General features: G+C 24.6%; 1 protein-coding gene across 1 annotated transcript in view; it reads left to right on the forward strand.

Moving 5' to 3' along the window:
• LOC122848243 (TNF receptor-associated factor family protein DDB_G0272098-like) overlaps positions 1–16,901 on the forward strand; it is a 78,297-nt gene extending 61,396 nt beyond the window's left edge. The window contains exons 5-8 of the mRNA XM_044146180.1: positions 6,333–6,521; positions 11,811–11,970; positions 12,055–12,344; positions 14,055–16,901. Coding sequence (XP_044002115.1) covers positions 6,333–6,521; positions 11,811–11,970; positions 12,055–12,344; positions 14,055–14,585 — 1,170 coding nt within the window. The 3' untranslated portion in view covers positions 14,586–16,901. The remainder of the gene's footprint in view (positions 1–6,332; positions 6,522–11,810; positions 11,971–12,054; positions 12,345–14,054) is intronic.
• The last annotated feature ends 1,192 nt before the right edge of the window (positions 16,902–18,093 follow it).

Below are 18,093 nucleotides of genomic sequence, written 5' to 3' on the forward strand. Positions count from 1 at the left end.
GATGGCCTCAAGTGTTTGGCCATTCATCCGTATTTTTTCCAATTTGTAAGAGCTTCACAAGAACATTACAGAAAAAAATATTCTCCTTTTTAAAAATAATATATAAAAAATAAAAATATCAATTATCAAGAGTCCTCATTCTCTTCTTCACGTATTTCCTTATAGACATGCTTTTTTTTTATTTTTAATTTATATTTTTTGTTTGAACGTTTTTATTTTTTAAATAGATTCACTATATCATAATCGAAATTTAATTACGATACGTATTTAGGTGAAGCTTGTTTCTCTGCATTTGTATTTGTGGGTATTGAAAATGTCTCGAGATATTTGTCAGGAAAAAAAAGAATAAAAAAGCAAAAATTTGTTTGCCTTAGGCGAGAATAAAATGATGTACACAATATCAAGTGTTGCGATCGTTTTTTTTTATTTTTTATATTTTATTTGCTGGGATTGGATTCGGCAGAAAGGTGAAAGGCTCAACGATTGAATATAGGACATCGTGAATCAAGTCAAAACTCGTCTATACGTGGGATCGTATCTTCTTTTGCATGGGGCTTGTTTATGCCTCGTATATTTATTATAATAAAATCAATGTTTGTATATTACACAAGCACATATTAAGTTTTTAGTATGGCTATATAAAAAAAAATATTAAGGCGTACACAAAGTGGAATAAAATTGGTTTTTTTTTTATTTCAACTTTGCTAGACTGTTCTTTTTATAGACTCTAAGCGATTAAAAATATTAATTTATTATTTTTTTTTTTATTAGGACAATAGTGTCTTGATAAATCAGTTACTTTCTATAATCATTATTATTATATTTTTTTTTGAATTATAATTATATATTAGTATTCGCGATGCTATCATGAGTAAATATCATGGTCAAAATATTCTTGAATATAAAATTTCTAGTCGAATCATTCTAAAATAAAATATCCTGGTAGATAATTTGCCGAAAAAAAAGACATCGTGTAGCTTGTATTTTGTATGAACAAATATTTTAAATAAAAGCTAATAGCTATAAAAAATAATCCAAGAACATTAAATTCAATTAATTTTTTTTACCGTTTTATTATTCACAAAATGGAATATATACATAGATCAATAATAATCAGTCAGTAGAAAATATCAAGCAGGCTTGTGGTTATGAGAGTCAAGGCACCATTGTACGGTGCCTGTAATCTTGGGTTCAAATCCTTTTAACAAACGATATAAATAGCCGGACTCGACAGTTGCGGCGTTATGAGCTGCTTTTAGATCTGAAACATGCTTCAAATCATGGATCAGGCGTGTGGAACAAATATCTCCTGACAAAGAACGAGTGAAGAAGATAGCCTCTATCCTGGTTCTATGCATGGAAATATTTGTCCCAGGTGCCGGAATATCCTTTTGCAATGTCTAATCAAATATTTTCAATAATTGAAATTTTATTTCAATATTAACGTTTTGTTGTCAAGTATTGTTCTAATGAGTAGTCTAAAAAATAAAACGAACATAGTGACACATTTAATTATAATAACTGTCATCAAATGTCAAAAAAATTATGATGAATAAATGAATATTCAATTTAATAATTTTTTTATCTTTTAAATTTACTTTTATCTCATATCTTAGATAAATAATAAAATAGTTTATTTAAAAATTTATTAATTAGTCATCGTATTGTAATGACTAAATGTTGATATTATTTTACATTTACTTTTTTTAATATTTACCTTTTAAATATTGTATTAAAAGCTTATTTATTTTATTTGTTCATATAATTTTGCATTATATATTATTAGCAAAATAATTATTATTAATCTTGGATAAATCCTGTGGTTAATTTATTTTCTACTTTCTAGGGAATATTTTTTTTTTTATGTTGATAGAATTTTTGTAATTTTTATAACACTATGTGTATTGTTATAAATAAATTCAACAATTGATATTATTAATTTTAGTTTATTCAGACATTTCATTGTCATTTATAGTATGTGAATTATTCTAAAATCGAGTGATGTTGTTTTGACTTAGTTGCAATGTGTATTGTCAGCCAGTCTGTCACCAAGAAAAACTTTTTATTTACTTTATATTTTGTGTTTAAATTTTTTTTTACTTGACATAACAAGAGTCGGATATTCAAGTTGAAAGTGCAATGACAGCTTACTGTAGAATTAGTACAAGTGTGCTTTTCAAATCAGCCACAAAACTAGAATTTCAACTGACAGAACTGCATGAAAAGCAAATCTCACTTGGTTCACTTAATCTTTCACTCAATTTACCCCTTTCTCTCTGTTATTTTTTAAAATTTTTTTTATCATTCAGCCAAATAGTTTTATATGTCATTCATTGACTTTTAAAACTTTACCAACAAATTACAAGCCACTCAATCTATTCATAGCTCATTGACAATGCATATATTAATTTTCACATAATATTCTCGAAAATAATACATCAAGTTTTCTCATTAATCATCAAACATATTATTATAATTATTTGACAATTGCCAAAAATATATTAAACTAATTTAATATTGAAATTTTCAATAAACCATCCACTGTCAATTACGACAATAATTAATTTTATCAAATTGAATAATCACCAAACATTTTGATTAAATAATTTAGTTATTTCGATGCATAATTATTATGAGCTTTTTTTTTTTAGATAAATTTAACTTTTGTAATAATTATTCGGTAGATAGATTTTTATAGGTGGACAAAAAGATTTTTTTTTTCACATTTGAGACAGGAAGAAAGACAGTAGGCCCCCTAAAGGCAAGATCAACGCCCCTTGGGTCAGGGTCAGTAGCCTTTGGCACTTGAGGCCATGTCTCACCATCTTCCTATATAGGTCAAAATATACAATATATAATATATTGCAAATTCTATAACCTTAATCTATTTCAAAAGAAAATGTTCAGCTTAATTTACGTAATTTATTTTATGAAATATTGTCATCGTCATAAAAGAAATACCTGACTGTCGTTTTCAGGGGTAATTTTTTTTTGAAAAATAATAAAAGAAGATAGTTTAATTATTAGTAGATTAATTAATTAATAATTTATTAATTAAAATATTCGTGAGCAGGTATTGAACACGTGCGACATGCAAACGTACAAGTGGATGTTGACGTGTTATAATTTTAAAATGAATTTACCTCTAGAATATTGATCTCACTTGCTCACAATGTTGTCAATTTTTAAAACGGACAATTCTAATTTCTACACCTCGTTTAAAAATAAAACAATTAACGAATTATCATCATCTAATTATTTTGTGTATCAATTACAGCTTTAAAATTTTCCAAAAATAATTTAATAAAATTGACTAAAAAAATTGGCAATATTATATTACTAACAAGGAAATCAAAATTATTTTTAACAACCATACATTAAAGATGGATTATTATTCCAATAAAAAAGACATAAAAAGTAAAATAAATAATATACGAGAACAATTCGGGTCATTAACGTAATGCTCGTCATTGTTAGAAAGTTCAAAGGAACATTGAGCTAGTGTTTAATGTCCTATACGCGAATACAAACTCACACATGTGTAAATTTAATAAAAAATAAATGAAAAAGAATATAATAAATAAAGTGAGGAAACATTTAACCGTTAGTCTCAGACACTTTAATATATGAAAAAAAAAAAAAATCAAAACCTTCTTTTAAACTTGTTTCATATGCGTATATATATAGCTATATCTTATAAATATATAAAACAAGTGGGCATGTGTCTATGCCATTCTAATCTATTTGTAAATTCGTGACATGCCTGCTTAAAGTTGTTCAGTAGGTAGTTCCGCTATTATTATTCCAGGTATAATTTTTTTTATTATTTATATTTTATTTTTTAACCTTGACCTCGCATCTATAATATAAATTACTTCATCGTCTCTTCATCGTCTAGACAAATTATATTCTAACACTTGTCTAACACTTGTATAATATCTATGTCGTAATAATATTACTCGCAACCTAAATCATTTCATTTTCAATGGAATTTTATTTTTTTACATTTTTTTTATTTTATCAAAGAGAGGCAAATTTATTTCACTTGAATTTAATTTTATTCAAATGCGATACATAGAGATTTTACACTTGTCTATGTACTCGAATTGAAAAAAAATTATTTAAAATTAATTAATCATTTATTTTGGAGATTTTTTATGAAAATATAAATATTAATTTTTCTAGTACAAAGTGTAGTATAAAATTTTTCAAAGACCCTCAGATTAAAGCTGTAATTTCTATTTATTTTTTTTAAAGTAATTAAAGTGAAATATATAAATAGATAAATTCATTAACAGAGTTAATTTCAATAAATGTCAAAAACATTCAAAGAGGCTGTTTTTGATATATTTTTTTATTTCATTTCATTATCAATATTTTTAATAAAGAGTGAAAAAGGAAAATAGGAGTACCAACACCTGGTGATGCTACTGGAGGCTTTACACGAAATGAAACAAGTAATTGCCATTAATTCAATGGGATGAGGTGAGAGTATTATTCAAAAAGAGAGAGAGACAAATATAAAGGGGGATGTATATCTGCAGTATAGATGATAGAGAGAGAGTTAGCTTCTCTTCTGGTCTCTGTCTGACTCTCTTTTGCCTCTTGGCAACTTGGCCGAGGGCGTGCAAACGGTAATTAGAGTGGAACGTGCTCACCATGATCCACGTGAACTTTACTCGATGTATATATAAAATCATTTTATAGTTTACTGTACATGTACTTTATTTTCTAAAGCCTCTAACGAGCAATATATTTTATGTTGTATCGTTTTTAACATGTATTTACAAAAATTTATCAAAATCATTTTTTTTTTTTTTTTGTTAAAAACTTTTTCATTTTATCCATCAATAATAATGAAGAGTATTTTTAATATAATATTTTTTAACAAAATTTTATATATATTTTTATATCATATTAAAAAGCTCATCTTCTTTTGCTATTACAATTTTTTTTTTTTTTTTTTATTAATCAATACTTCATAAAAATAAAATTAAAAATTCCTAAAGTTAAAAAAATTTATTTTCCAAACTTTTAGGTGTATAAAAATTTATCAATATATTTTTTTAATTTACACTAACAATTCTTCATTATCATTTAAATATTAAAATAGTAATATTTTTTTTTTTTATAGAAAGAAAATTTAAAATATAAAAAATAAAATAATTTTAAATTGTAAAAATAAATGAACAATGTGTGTGTATGTGTGTTTTAAAAAAATCCTGTTTGACCGGGATGCGAATTTGTTGGCCACTTTTTTTCTTGAACGATTAATAATGCGTGCCGACGACAACAAGCACAAAATCTAAGCTAAAAAATCCTGTCGAGTTCAATAACCTCGACTGAAAAAGAAAAAGAAAAAAAAAAAAAAAATTGTAAACTCATCGTCTTGTAAACTTATATAAAAATATACAGAGTATATAATAAAAATAATATATAGAAAAAAATTTATATATATAATTATTGCACATTGTGCCAAAAAAAAATAAAAATTCAAAGAATTTTTTTTTTATTTAAAAATGAATTTTCACAAAAATGTGTATTTATTTAACTGGCTATTTTTTTAATGAGGAAATACAAGGTAAAAAAGGAAAAAAAAAATGTTGTATAACCACAGAATGCATGACTTGATTTTACTGTACACACAATGTTGACTGTTTGTCAACAATGAAAATAGGGTCGGTTTAAGGGGTGGAATAAAGTGGATGAAGAGGTCGAGGAAAACGCTTGAATGCGTCTTTCGTCGATGTCAACTTCCGCTAGAATACTCACCTTCACTGTGTTATACGTAATGACAATAACGATCAAGACAACGGAAACAAGAGCATCAGGTTATTTAACACATGTTTATTTACATTATGCAGATATTTAACAAGGGAGCAAAATAAAAACTATAAGCATAATAAATAGTCCATGAAAAAAAGAAAAAATACATTTTCTTTGATTAAAAAATATGCAGATTTATGTATTAAATAAAAATAAAAAAATTATTGGGTTAATGAATTATGTCTTTAATTATGTCAATTACATGTTGAACTATTTATTTAAATTTTTATTTATTATTGATACAATTATATTTATTTAAAGCTAATATTTTGAAAACTGAAGCTACAAATCGTCAATGATTTTGTCGTAGTAAAAAAATTAGAAAAATAAATTAAATTTATATGAAAAAATATGTTGAATTTGTTTGTAAAATTTGCAACAATATATGAAATAAATAAAATATTTTTTTACATAAGTCTGTGTTTAATAAAATTGGAAAAATTGAATGATAATTTTGCAATGTTAAATAACGTATTGTTTTGATTTTTTTTTGTTGATGATTTTAGTTGGTAAATGGATTGGATGGCCCAAGGTATATTTGTGAAACTGAAGTGATGAATAATGTTGATCTAGCATCGGCCAATGTCGAGTACACATCACCTGGTAATAATCCCAACAGCAAAAATGCCAACGGCAACATTATCACTCTCACACTGAAAAATAATCATCTCATCGTTGAGACCGAAGAACGGACGGTGAGTTTACTTTTTTATATATATTTCCTAAAAAGAAAAAAAAAATTATTTATATACTGGGTGAGAAAGAGAAGAGTATCCTGGTGGCTTCCGTAAAAAAAAAAAAAAATACAGCTTCAAAGTAGAAAGTAATAAACTAGCAACGAAAAAAAGAATTGAAAAATAAATAAAAATAAAAAGGATATGCATAAATCTTGCTTATCCAAAGTTTCAGAACCTTCAAGATTATTAAGTATATTGTTGAGAAAATATACTCTCGAGAAAAAGAATCTTTGGTTATTGTTATTTTTTATATTTTGAAATATCTTTGAATAAAAATAATAAATAAAAAAAAAAGCTAAATAAATGATCACAAGTGATTCACCTCGTATTTTCAAAACGTGCAACATATGACAAGAATTTTAATATTTTTTTAAAATAATAAATAACGTGCATTAAAGTGAGACGAATGATCCTTAAGATTGATCGTGATCAGTCATCTGGAAGTTTGTTCATTGAGCTAAAAAAAAGGGATGCAGACTGCTTGGTCAATTTCCTTCAGTATGAAGTTATTCTGCATGCGAATCACCAAAGATATAGGCATTGATCTATTGAAATATTGAAATTCAATTCCATGGTTACTATCTTCGAGATAAATTTATTTTAAAAAAATGTAAAAAGAGAAGCTTGACTTCCTTGTTTGAGTGCCACTAACAGATGCCATTCAAGATGTCCCTTTGGACCACTTTAGCTGATGTTGCTGTAATAGCATGATCCAAAACTCTCTAAACTTTCGAGAATTATATCATTTACATTTTAACTTTCGATATAGAATTTATCGATTACAAGACTAAATATTTTGAACGAAAATTTTCTCTGTTAAATTTATACCAAACAAAAATATCGGCCTATGAAATAGTCTCCAACAAGTAGAAAATAAAGAATTTATACAAAATTTAAAATAATTATCTCGTTAATAATATATAATTATAAATTGAATAAATATTAATAAAATAAATAAACATTTAATACAGTATTTGAGAGATAAATATTTAAGAAAAAAAATATCAACATTTAGTCATTACAAAACGATGGCTAATTAATTAATTTTTGAATAAATTAATTTAGAATTTATCCAAGATATATGATAAAAGTATATTTGCAAAAAAAAATAAATAAATTATTAAATGGAATATTTATTTATTTATCATAATTTTCGTGACATTTGATGACAGTCATTGTGTCATTATATATAATCATATGATTCTATGTGTTTGTTTTATTTTTTAAAATATTATTTGAGGATTGACAACAAAATTGTTAATAATGTTGAAATAAAAAATTAAGTGATTGAAATTATGAAAATTAGGAATTGCAAAAAAATATTTTGGCGTCTAGGACAAATATTTCCGAGCATAGAACCAGGAAAGAGGCTATCATTACTCGTTCTTTGCAAGGAGATATTTGTTCCACACGCAATATGTACATAGTATGATTTTGCTAATTTAGCTGACGAGTGGTTTGATTTGACATAGAATGAAGAATTTTTTCGGTTTTTATGATACGCTGAAATTGCATATTTGCCGGAACCATTACATGGATTTGAACCCAAGATAACGGGCGTCGTAAAACGACGCTCTGACTCTCTTAACCACAAGCTTGCTTGATATTTTCTACTGACCGATTATTATTTATCTATATATTGTTAATGTTTGGATAAATTTTTTATTTTGTATTTTTTTTACTGTTTGTTTATTTTCAATGTTTAAATAAAAAATTAAGTTATTAAAATTATTAAATTAGCAATCGCAAAAGGATATTTTGGCGTCTAGGACAAATATTTCCGAGCATAGAACCAGGAAAGAGGCTATCCTTACTCGTTCTTTGCAAGGAGGTATTTGCTTCAAAGGCCTAATCTATATTTTTTACAACTGTATTCACACATAATGTCAGCTTGTTATGTGGGAAAACAATGACAATCAACGGATTGATTCGAATTTCAATAATAAAACCAAACTTATGAATACAACTATAGGATTTGATCCCAAGACGACAGGCGCCGTAAAACGACGCCCTGACTTTCTTAACCACAACCTTGTTTGATATTTTCTACTGACCGATTATTATTTATGTATTCATTTTTTTCCATTTTGTAAATAATAAAACTCTAAAAAAAATTTACTTTAAATTTAATAATAGATTTTTTCTATTTATTACTGTGTTTAGATTATTTTTATAATTATATTAGCTTTTGTTTTAAATATTTTTTCATACAAAATACAAGCTACATGATGTTTTTGTTTCTCGGCAAATTATGTAGCAGGATATTTCATTTATTAATGATTTCATTGGGAAATTTGTGTCCAAAATATTTTTCTTTTTTTGACTAATAATTAATCCTTGAAAAATATATTTGATATACTGAATTTAACAACTATAAAATAACATTCAAGATAGATACAAGAAAAAATAATAATAAAAGACTAAAAATTATATAAATAAAAACAAGGAAAAAAGTTTCACAACAAGCAATAAACCGTATGAAATAAATTTGCATAATATTTACTGGCTCAATGCCAAGTTTCAACGTTTGCTTGAAAATATATTTACAATGTATACCTTAAAGCACTAGGTTGATCGAATAAATTGGATCCTGATATAATATATGTATACTGTTTCTATTTTATATATTTTTTATTTATTTGAAATGGATATGTCTATGTGTTTGGTGCATATGTAATGCTAATATGATCACGTACATCTGGTTTTTATAAGGAGAAAGCTAATAAAAAAATAGACATAGGTACTTACTCGATGATAAATGTGATGGGATGATATGAAATAAAGAAAAAATATACAAAAAAAAAATACCAGTTATCCTCAAAGGGACTTGGTAAAGTCAACTATTTTAAAATCCTCAACTTCCATGTGGTCATATTCCCCTATGGAGATTTAAACAATTTTTTTTATTTCATTTTTTTCCTTTTTTCACTCGACAAAATGAAATGCGAATGACGATGTTTAAATTTCCAAGTGCTGACTTGCTTTGGCCTAGCTACTGCGGACATTCTACGTGCTCTCAATAAAATAAATATACTAGATGAAAAAAAAAAAAAACAATACTAGATATACTTGAGAAAAACCTTTATGACCTATTAAAAAAAAAAAAAAGACTTATGTAATCCCCAGTGGAATAAAAAGATATGAAAAAAAATATTTGAGATAAAATATTTAATTCCCATGAGCTTCATTAATCAACAATGAAAATGGACAAAATATAAATTGAGAGGTCAAAGATAATAACCCAATTAGTATTCTATTTTATATTTCATTAAAATTATTTTTTAAAAAATAAATAAAAACTTGTCGATGATAAAGATTAAATAATTTAACAAAAAAATAATTTATTTATTTAAATGATAAAAAATAATTTGTATTATGAGCTTGCACAAGTGTTGGTGTTGAAAGCTGTGTTGATAAAAAGATTCATGAGATATTTAGTCGTTATCGATTAAACTTGTAAAGCTCCTGAAAAAAAAATCAAATATGTTAAGAGGATAATAACGTGTCGTTAACGAGATTTTATTCAATTAATTTATAAACTATTTTCATGAAGATTGAAGAATAATTTCTACCGCATTGAGAATGAATAAATAATTTTTTTTTTTTATTTAATTTCAATGAAATATAATTTTCTAAAGAACTTGTGATGATTTTTTTTTTAATTAAATGTCAATTAAATTCATTTAAACTTTGATAATTGCTGATGGAAATTTTTATCAATTAATTTCGAGATATTTATTAATAAATTGATAAATAAATTTTTTTTTTATTTAAAATATATAATTTTCTAAAGAATTATTCAAACTTTGATAACTGCTAATGAAAATTTCTATCAAATTAATTTCTCAATCTTTAATTAAAACGTAAAATAAAAATATAAATAAAAAATATTGTAACCAAAATCTTATCAGCTTACAAAAGGTAATTCAAGTTTTAAACTAATTTTATTAAACATCAAGGTACTTAATCTATTTCAAAAAGTTTAAAATTATATATCACATCATATTGCAAAGCTAAAACTAAGACACACACATTCAACTGAGTACCAAAAGTTTCGAAATTCTCCATGCGGTTTTACGAGATTTCATAATAAACATTTGTCAGAAAACTAAAATTCCATTTAGACACATATACTTTACATAAAAACAACCCTTAAAATTTAACACCTGACATAATTTTAACACAATCACAAACACATCAGAATAATATGATAAATTAATTCAATTAAATTGTTAATAATCCACTGAATATGTTTACTAAAATACTTGATTTATCACTCGACCCAGTCACATCAAAAGTCAATAATCAAGATGATTAATACAACACAATCAATCATCACCAAAAACATACATAATCAGTCAAATTTTTCACCTATTTTTCTCATAATTTTCTCGTCTATTATTAACTCATTATTAAAAATACTAAAACGTTGTTTAAAAAATTAATTTAGTTAAAAATATTTCAACTAAAAAAACTAAGTTTAAATGAAAAAAAAATTAATTAATTAACTTGCAATGATTCAAGTAAATTAAGTTACCAAGTAATGTAACAATTATTATATTATTGTTGATGCTGATGCAGATAGAAAAGGGTCATGAGAACAAATCGATGATCCAGATATTCAGTGATGTGTACACTGAGTGTTACCACATACTGTAAAAGCTCAGGAGGATATATATCTCTGGCCTCATATATAGTGACAAATTATTTAACCCTAAAGAGCTCTTTAGAGTTTAGATGAGGGTTAAACAAACAATATTATTTGTGATGTAAAAAAATATTTAACAAACAATTTCTTAAAGGGATGAGAGAGCTTTGCTGCAAGCACTTTATTACAAATCGATTAGCATGAAGTTATATATATATATTGTTAAACTCAATGAACTTTACTATGAGTTTGATAGTGGACACTTTGATATAATAATATACTTTTGTTATTAGACAAACTTCCTGTCAGCTGACATATGACATTATAAGAATCAAATTACTACTAAGAAAATTCATGACAACTTGGTTCATTATGATTTGTTTTTTTTTTTTTTTATTTATTTATTTTAAATTGTTGTGTAAAGATAATATAGGTAGATAATTTTATCTTTTATTTTATTTATTTTCTTTCTTTTGTTGGTGAATTGTTGGAAGTATTCCAAGTGAAGATGTTGTTTTTTTAATTTTATTTCTAGCTCAATGACATTTTAAATTTATGTGTAATTTATTCAGAGATAAAATAGTTAAATTTTGTTTCAGGTTACAATGGAAGATAATTCATTTGTGGTTGAAGTTGAGCCTAAATACATAAGAGATGATGTTGGAGTTGATACTGATTCAACAGACAATGTGACTGGTAAAGTAATTGACCAACAGGCACTTGTACATCGTGAGGAAGTTTCTGATGATCGTCCAACTGGTAATCAAGGCATTTTGAATATTAAATAGGATTTAGAGAGAAATATATTTTTAAATGTGTATTTTATTTTTTTTTATGTTACAGATTTTGAAAATAAAATATTTGGCAGTATAAATACTGGATTGTCACAATCGGATCTTTCGATTTCGAGTCAAGGATCAGTTAATCGTAGTTATCATTATGGCAATCAAGTCGAATATGAATCAGAACAATTTGGTTATTCAATGTATGAAAATGGCAATTACGAAAATGATATTGTTCAACGAAAATTTGATGGTGGATCAAAGTGGGTGGAATTTGATAAATCACCGGACATTGACAAGTCATTGCTGAACAATTTGAAAACGAGTTTTGAAAAAGATTCAACTGAACACGTAAGGATTTTGATTAAAACATAATTTTTAATTATTATTAAATATCTTGAATATAAATTTCCCAGTCGGAACAATCTTAAATGAAATACTTTTATTTTTATAGAAAACATATTTAAAATTGAAAGCTAATAATTATAAAAATAATCCAAGCACAGTAAAAAATAAACAAAATTATGATAAATAAATAAATAATCTATTTAATAATTAATTTATTTTTTTTTAAATTAATTTTATCATATAGGTATCTAGGATAAATTTTAAATTAATTTACTTAGATATTTTTTTCATTTAAATATCGAGCAAGCTTGTGGTTAAGTGAGACAAGGCCCCGTTTTACAGTGCCTGTAGTATTAAGTTCGAATCTTGATGCTTTCGAAATTGTGAATCAATATAATGGGCTTTCGATGATATCAGAAAAATTGCACTAGAATATGGAACATAATGGGGTTCTAATTTATCGTCTGATTGATCCAAAGTTCAGGTGTGTGGAACAAATATCTCCTTGCAAAGAACGAGTAAAGATATTCTCTTGCCTGGTTCTATGCTCGGAAATATTTGTCTCAGACGCCAAAATATCTTTTTGCAATTCCTAATTTATTCATTTAAATAATTTAATTTTTTATTTAAGTATTAATAACAGTTTTGTTGTCAAGTATTACCCAAATAATAGTCTAAAAAATAAAACAAACATAGTTACACACATAATCATAATGACACAATGGCTATCATCAAATGTCGAAAAAATTATGATAAATAAATAAATATTCAATTTAATAATTTATACATTTATTTTGCAAATTTACTTTTATCATATATCTTGGATAAATTATAAATTATGTTAATCAAAAATTAATTAAATCAATATAATTATAAAAATAATCTAAACACAGTAACAAATTGAAAAAATCTATTAATCAATAAAGTAAATTTTTTTATAGTTTTATTATTTACAAAATTGAAAATATAAATAGATGAATGATAATCGATCACTAGAAAATATCGAGCAGGCTTGTGGTTAAGGGAGTTAGGGCACCGTTTTGCGGTGCCTGTCGTCTCGGGTTCGAATCCTCGGACTCTTACACATGATATCACTTGGTCATTATCATTTATAGAACTGCTTCGTAGTAAAATAATGCATCCATAGTTTTGATAATAAGCATATCACAGTTAATAACAGTTGGCATATTGGTGTTCTACTATTAAAATATTCTATGGTCCAGGCATGTGGAACAAATATCTCTTTTCAAAGAACGAGCAATGATAGCCTCTTTTCTGGTTCTATGTTGGGAAATACTTGTCCCAAATGCCAAAATATCCTTTTGCAATTCCTAATATTAATAATGACTTAATTTTTGACTTCAATATTAAATATTATTAACAGTTTCAAATATACATACATCAAAAATAAAAAAGTAATGAATTAAAGTGATAAATATGTCAAAAATAAAATGGAGATTTATAATTTTTTATTTTCAACAATGTACATTTTGATTTTGATTTTTTAATCTTGATTAAACAATTAAAAATATATTATTAACGAGATAATTATTATAAATCTTGGATAAATTTTGTAATTAATTTATTTTCTACTCTATTTGCTAGAAGATATTTTTGTGGGATAATTTTTGTTCATGATATTTAGTTACGTATCAAAAAAAAAAAAAAAAAAAGAGAAATTAATAATAGAAAATATTTTTAAAAATGTTCTAGATGAATTCCGATGACAAAGACAACAATGTCCATTCATCAATCGACTCAAGTTCATCATTAGAGCATCAAGACTCAACAGACGCAAGTAACTCAACAGACACAGTAAAATCAAATCCAAATTTACAAATGAATGGCACGACAAATATAATATTCGAGAATAACATTAACAATGACAATGAAAAATTACATTCAAATAAGCCAATAATAACTGGCGCGTTATTAAAAGATGAAAATAATCATGATGATCTATTGTTAAATGATAATAAAAATAAAAAAATTGGTAATGGTATATTAATAAATGGTGATAATAAACAACAACAAATAACAAAACCTGAAGCCAGTGTGTTTGTTGCATGCCATAAACGAAGTGGTAGTATTCCACCACGACTTATCGATGACACAAATGAAATTGATCGTAAAAAAAGTATTGACATCTACAGTCAAATTAAAACAACAATATTACCAAATTTAAATCCCAAATTTGAAATTCTACAAAATGATATTAGTCCAATTGACGAAAATGAAAGTTAATCATTTCAAGATAATCAATTGACAGTACAAAAAAAAATTTCAAGCAAATAAATCACTAAAATCTAACGAAAAAAAAATGAAACAATTTAAAAAAAAAAAAACTTTAATCCTGTGGTTATAAATTTCCAAGAATTTAATTGACACGAAGGATGAAAAATTATATAAATAAATAATTCTAAAAACTAAATAATAACACTAGGATAGCTGATTTTTAACCATGAATTTTGAAAAAATAAAAATAAATTGGTTTTACTATGAATATTGTGACAAATTTATAATTTAAAATTGTAAAGAATTTTACTGAAAAAAAATAACTTATTGTGCCAATGAATAATTTGCCAAATACACCAACAAGACCTAAAATAAAAATAAATTGTGACAAATGTCCTGAACAATAATTGTCTCCTTACAATTGTTATTTTTTTTTCTATTCAAATTTTCATTTGCTAGCATTTTTTACAAAAAAGTTTTATGTATTGTTCGTCAAGAATTGTAAGAAGAGATAAAAAAGATCATAGCATTGTAATTCTGCTGAATGAATTTGCGAGAAACTTCTTGTATATTTTCTATGACGTTTGCGTGTCTGCTCTAGGCTTTTGTTAATTGGAAGGACTGAAGCAGATTCAGCTGAATAAAAAACGTGTACTGAAGTGTACCCTGTAATTTGACAAGAAGTTGGATACTAGTATCCCACGAATTTTTTGTAATATTTTTTTGATGCTTTGATTTTTTATTGGACACGCAAGGCAGATGTTGGATACCACATAGAGACAGTATTACAAATGGAAGTGGTATTTACAACCATAAAGAACTAGTATATTTAAACAAAAATAAATGTATTCTTATTGATACGTCCCTTGAGGTGGTCAGTACATTCATATTTATACAAAAAAAAATATGTTACTTCAATGAAGCACCCTGACATTGATTGACATTTGACAGAATAAAATATCTTTTAATTTTGACTATTTATTTATAATTTTTTTACCTTCAAAACTTTATTCTTTCGTATGCAAAAATTTTATCAAATTCATTCTTCAAAAATTCGACTATTTTGTTATTTTGAATATTTTAATTTTTATGTACTCTGATTGATAGCTTGTGGTCAATATTTGACATGAATAAAAATATAATAACGAGCAATTTATTAAAGTTAAAATTATATAAAATTATTTTACAAAAAAGGAGCTTGAGGTCACTCACTAAATAAAAGTGAATTCCAGTGCCAAAATACTTCCATAAGAATTATTAAATACCAAAATATTAACAACATAATTGTGCTTGATTTTAATTTAGTTATAAACACGTTATGATATTCAAATTTTATACATTTTTGTTGTTATATTTAAACAATAATAATCAAGAAAAAAAAAATTATTATTGTTGTAGGAATTTAAAAATTGTAAATCAAATATATTATATGTTAATGTTTTTTCGTGAAAAGAAACACAAAAATTAAATCGTCTTGATTTGATAATAATTAATTGTTAATTTATTCATTATATTTTGGTTGTAAAGATGAATTATCTAAACATAAATAATGTGATTAATATAAATTAGATATTGGTTGATTGTTTGTATTAATTAATTTTAATATTATTACGAATTTCATGTTGAGTGTTTTACTAGGCAGTTAGATGTGATGTACTAGAAGACACCTGTTGTTTATTGTACTGCTTTAATTTATTTAATAATTATGACATCATTTAAAATATTAATTACATAATGATTAGATTATTGCTAATTATATAATTGATGATGTAAGTCATGTGGCAATGAATTTTATAAATACAAAGATAAGAAACAAAATATAAATTAAAACAATTTTTTTCTTTTTGTAATCATTTGTCTACAGTATTATTAATTAATGTTTAATTTTATTTTAAAATTTAGAAAAATAAAAGAAATAATTAATTAAGGAAAAATAATATCAAATTAAAATTTGACCAGTTTTTAATATTATTTTTAATTAAATAAATTTTGTTAATCAAAATACTTGGTTATTTTAAAATAAACATTTTGCAATATTGTGATTAAATAAAAGCAGATAAATGAATTTTAAAATTTATAATAATTATATAATATAAGACATTTTTTACATGAAATATTGTGCAATATTAGTCAAGATGTAAAACTGCGATTATTTAATTTATAATTTATTTATTTAATAAATTTATTTGAAATACATTATACGCACCAAAATGACGAAAATTAAAAAAGTGATAATTTGGGTATCACGATTATGTATAATACCAAAAAATAAAAAATAAATAATTGGTTAAATTAAAATATAGTTATAATGAATTTTGTATAACCGAGCCGATATATCTTAAAATAGTTATAGAAAAATAAACAAATGAAAATGTAATTTAAACAAAAAGTAGATTAATTATTAATAATTTCCATAGATTGGAAATGATTTATAAAATAATAATAGTAATTTTATTGTTTTTTCTTTTAAATAGAAAAAAATTAAAATTTGCACAAATTGTTATAATAATAATAAAATAAGCACTTGAAAAAAAAATTTTAATATAGTTGATAAATTAGTGAATTTGTTTTCTTTATGATTTCAAAAATGGGAAAGTATCTTGTAGATGAAATTATTAGTAAAGAGATCAAATCAAAATGACGAGATTTTTTTATATTGTTTTTATATAGACAAAATTTTTTAGGCTGATTGATAAAACTTCATGTTGTGTATGTCAATTTATTTTGCTGAATAAATGATTAATAAATTTAAAAAATATTAAACCCTTGTTTATTTTTTTTCATAAACAAAAAATATTTTTAATAAATAAAAAAGCTCTGAGCTTTTTATTTATCAAATCAATAAAGTATATACATTTTTTTATTCTTATTTTAAATAAAACATAATGAGCTTTTGTTAATTTAAAAAAAAAAAAAATGAATTGAATAAAATTTTGGAGCTTTTTATTGGTATGTAATTGATGTATTTTTTTTTTAATATTAAAAAGCACTTTATAAAAAGTTTAGAATAAAATCTATGACATTTTAATAATCTCGAATAGATATACATATTTTTTTTCAAGATAATTGAAGCTTTATTTTGTATAATTTTAAATAAAAAATTGAAAAAGTGAATAATCTATAACAGGGGTAGAGTAAAAAAGCTCTGAGCTTTTTCATTGTCTATACAACAGTCGATAAATTTTTTTCTAGCAGTTGGTAAAAGGATAACTACCCATCCAATAAAGGGGTTGTCATTGTAATCATCCCCCAATGAAACCCAGCTGATATCAAATCTACAATGAAAAAAATTTTCTCATCAAGGGTGAATTTTCTATTTTATAAAAACACCATCTGTTGATATTACTAGGAATGCAAAAAATTCACAAATTTAAACGCCCCCTGTTGTAAATTATAATTATAAATTTATACAAAAATATTATTTGAATAAATTGAATTATACATGCGCGTTTTTTTTTTTTTTTTAAATTCAGTAATCGATAGTAAAAACTACTTGTTCAATCCCCACCACCATTTA

This window comes from Aphidius gifuensis, linkage group LG2 (assembly GCF_014905175.1).
Source record: "Aphidius gifuensis isolate YNYX2018 linkage group LG2, ASM1490517v1, whole genome shotgun sequence".
NCBI classification, from domain to species: Eukaryota; Metazoa; Arthropoda; class Insecta; order Hymenoptera; family Braconidae; genus Aphidius; species Aphidius gifuensis.